This window comes from Arachis duranensis, chromosome 7 (genome assembly GCF_000817695.3).
Source record: "Arachis duranensis cultivar V14167 chromosome 7, aradu.V14167.gnm2.J7QH, whole genome shotgun sequence".
Classification (NCBI taxonomy): Eukaryota; Viridiplantae; Streptophyta; class Magnoliopsida; order Fabales; family Fabaceae; genus Arachis; species Arachis duranensis.
The window spans coordinates 52,416,832-52,417,217 of NC_029778.3; the positions used below are offsets into that span (position 1 = coordinate 52,416,832).

Sequence of the window (386 nt, forward strand, 5' to 3'; positions counted from 1 at the left end):
GGTGTTGATGCATATTGCTTTAAAATCCTTATACTGTTGTACATTTCAAATTATTCCTAATATCTTTTAGGTTACAAACAATGGATGGGCCGAGGGTGAATGCAAAGGGAAGGCAGGTTGGTTTCCATTTGGTTATATTGAAAGAAGGGATCGAGTTCTTGCAAGCAAGGTGGCTGAAGTGTTTTGATTTTCCCTGTTGGGGTTTGTTTCTTACCCTTGGTTGTATGTGTTGTTTTTGTGCTTAAAAGTGGATAGTGGTCATAGACTCATAGCATATATCTTGACTTGTGAATTGTTGTATATGTGATTTTCCCGTGATTGTTGATATATGATTCCCCTTGTCATTCTTGCTAGTTACTGCATCACATATTCACATTGGAGTTTTG

General features: G+C 37.3%; 1 protein-coding gene across 1 annotated transcript in view; it reads left to right on the forward strand.

Annotated features, from left to right (window-relative positions):
- The window catches only part of LOC107458996 (SH3 domain-containing protein 2), a 4,695-nt gene extending 4,342 nt beyond the window's left edge, over positions 1–353 (forward strand). The window contains exon 10 of the mRNA XM_016077219.3: positions 71–353. Coding sequence (XP_015932705.1) covers positions 71–187 — 117 coding nt within the window. The 3' untranslated portion in view covers positions 188–353. The remainder of the gene's footprint in view (positions 1–70) is intronic.
- Positions 354–386: the final 33 nt, after the last annotated feature.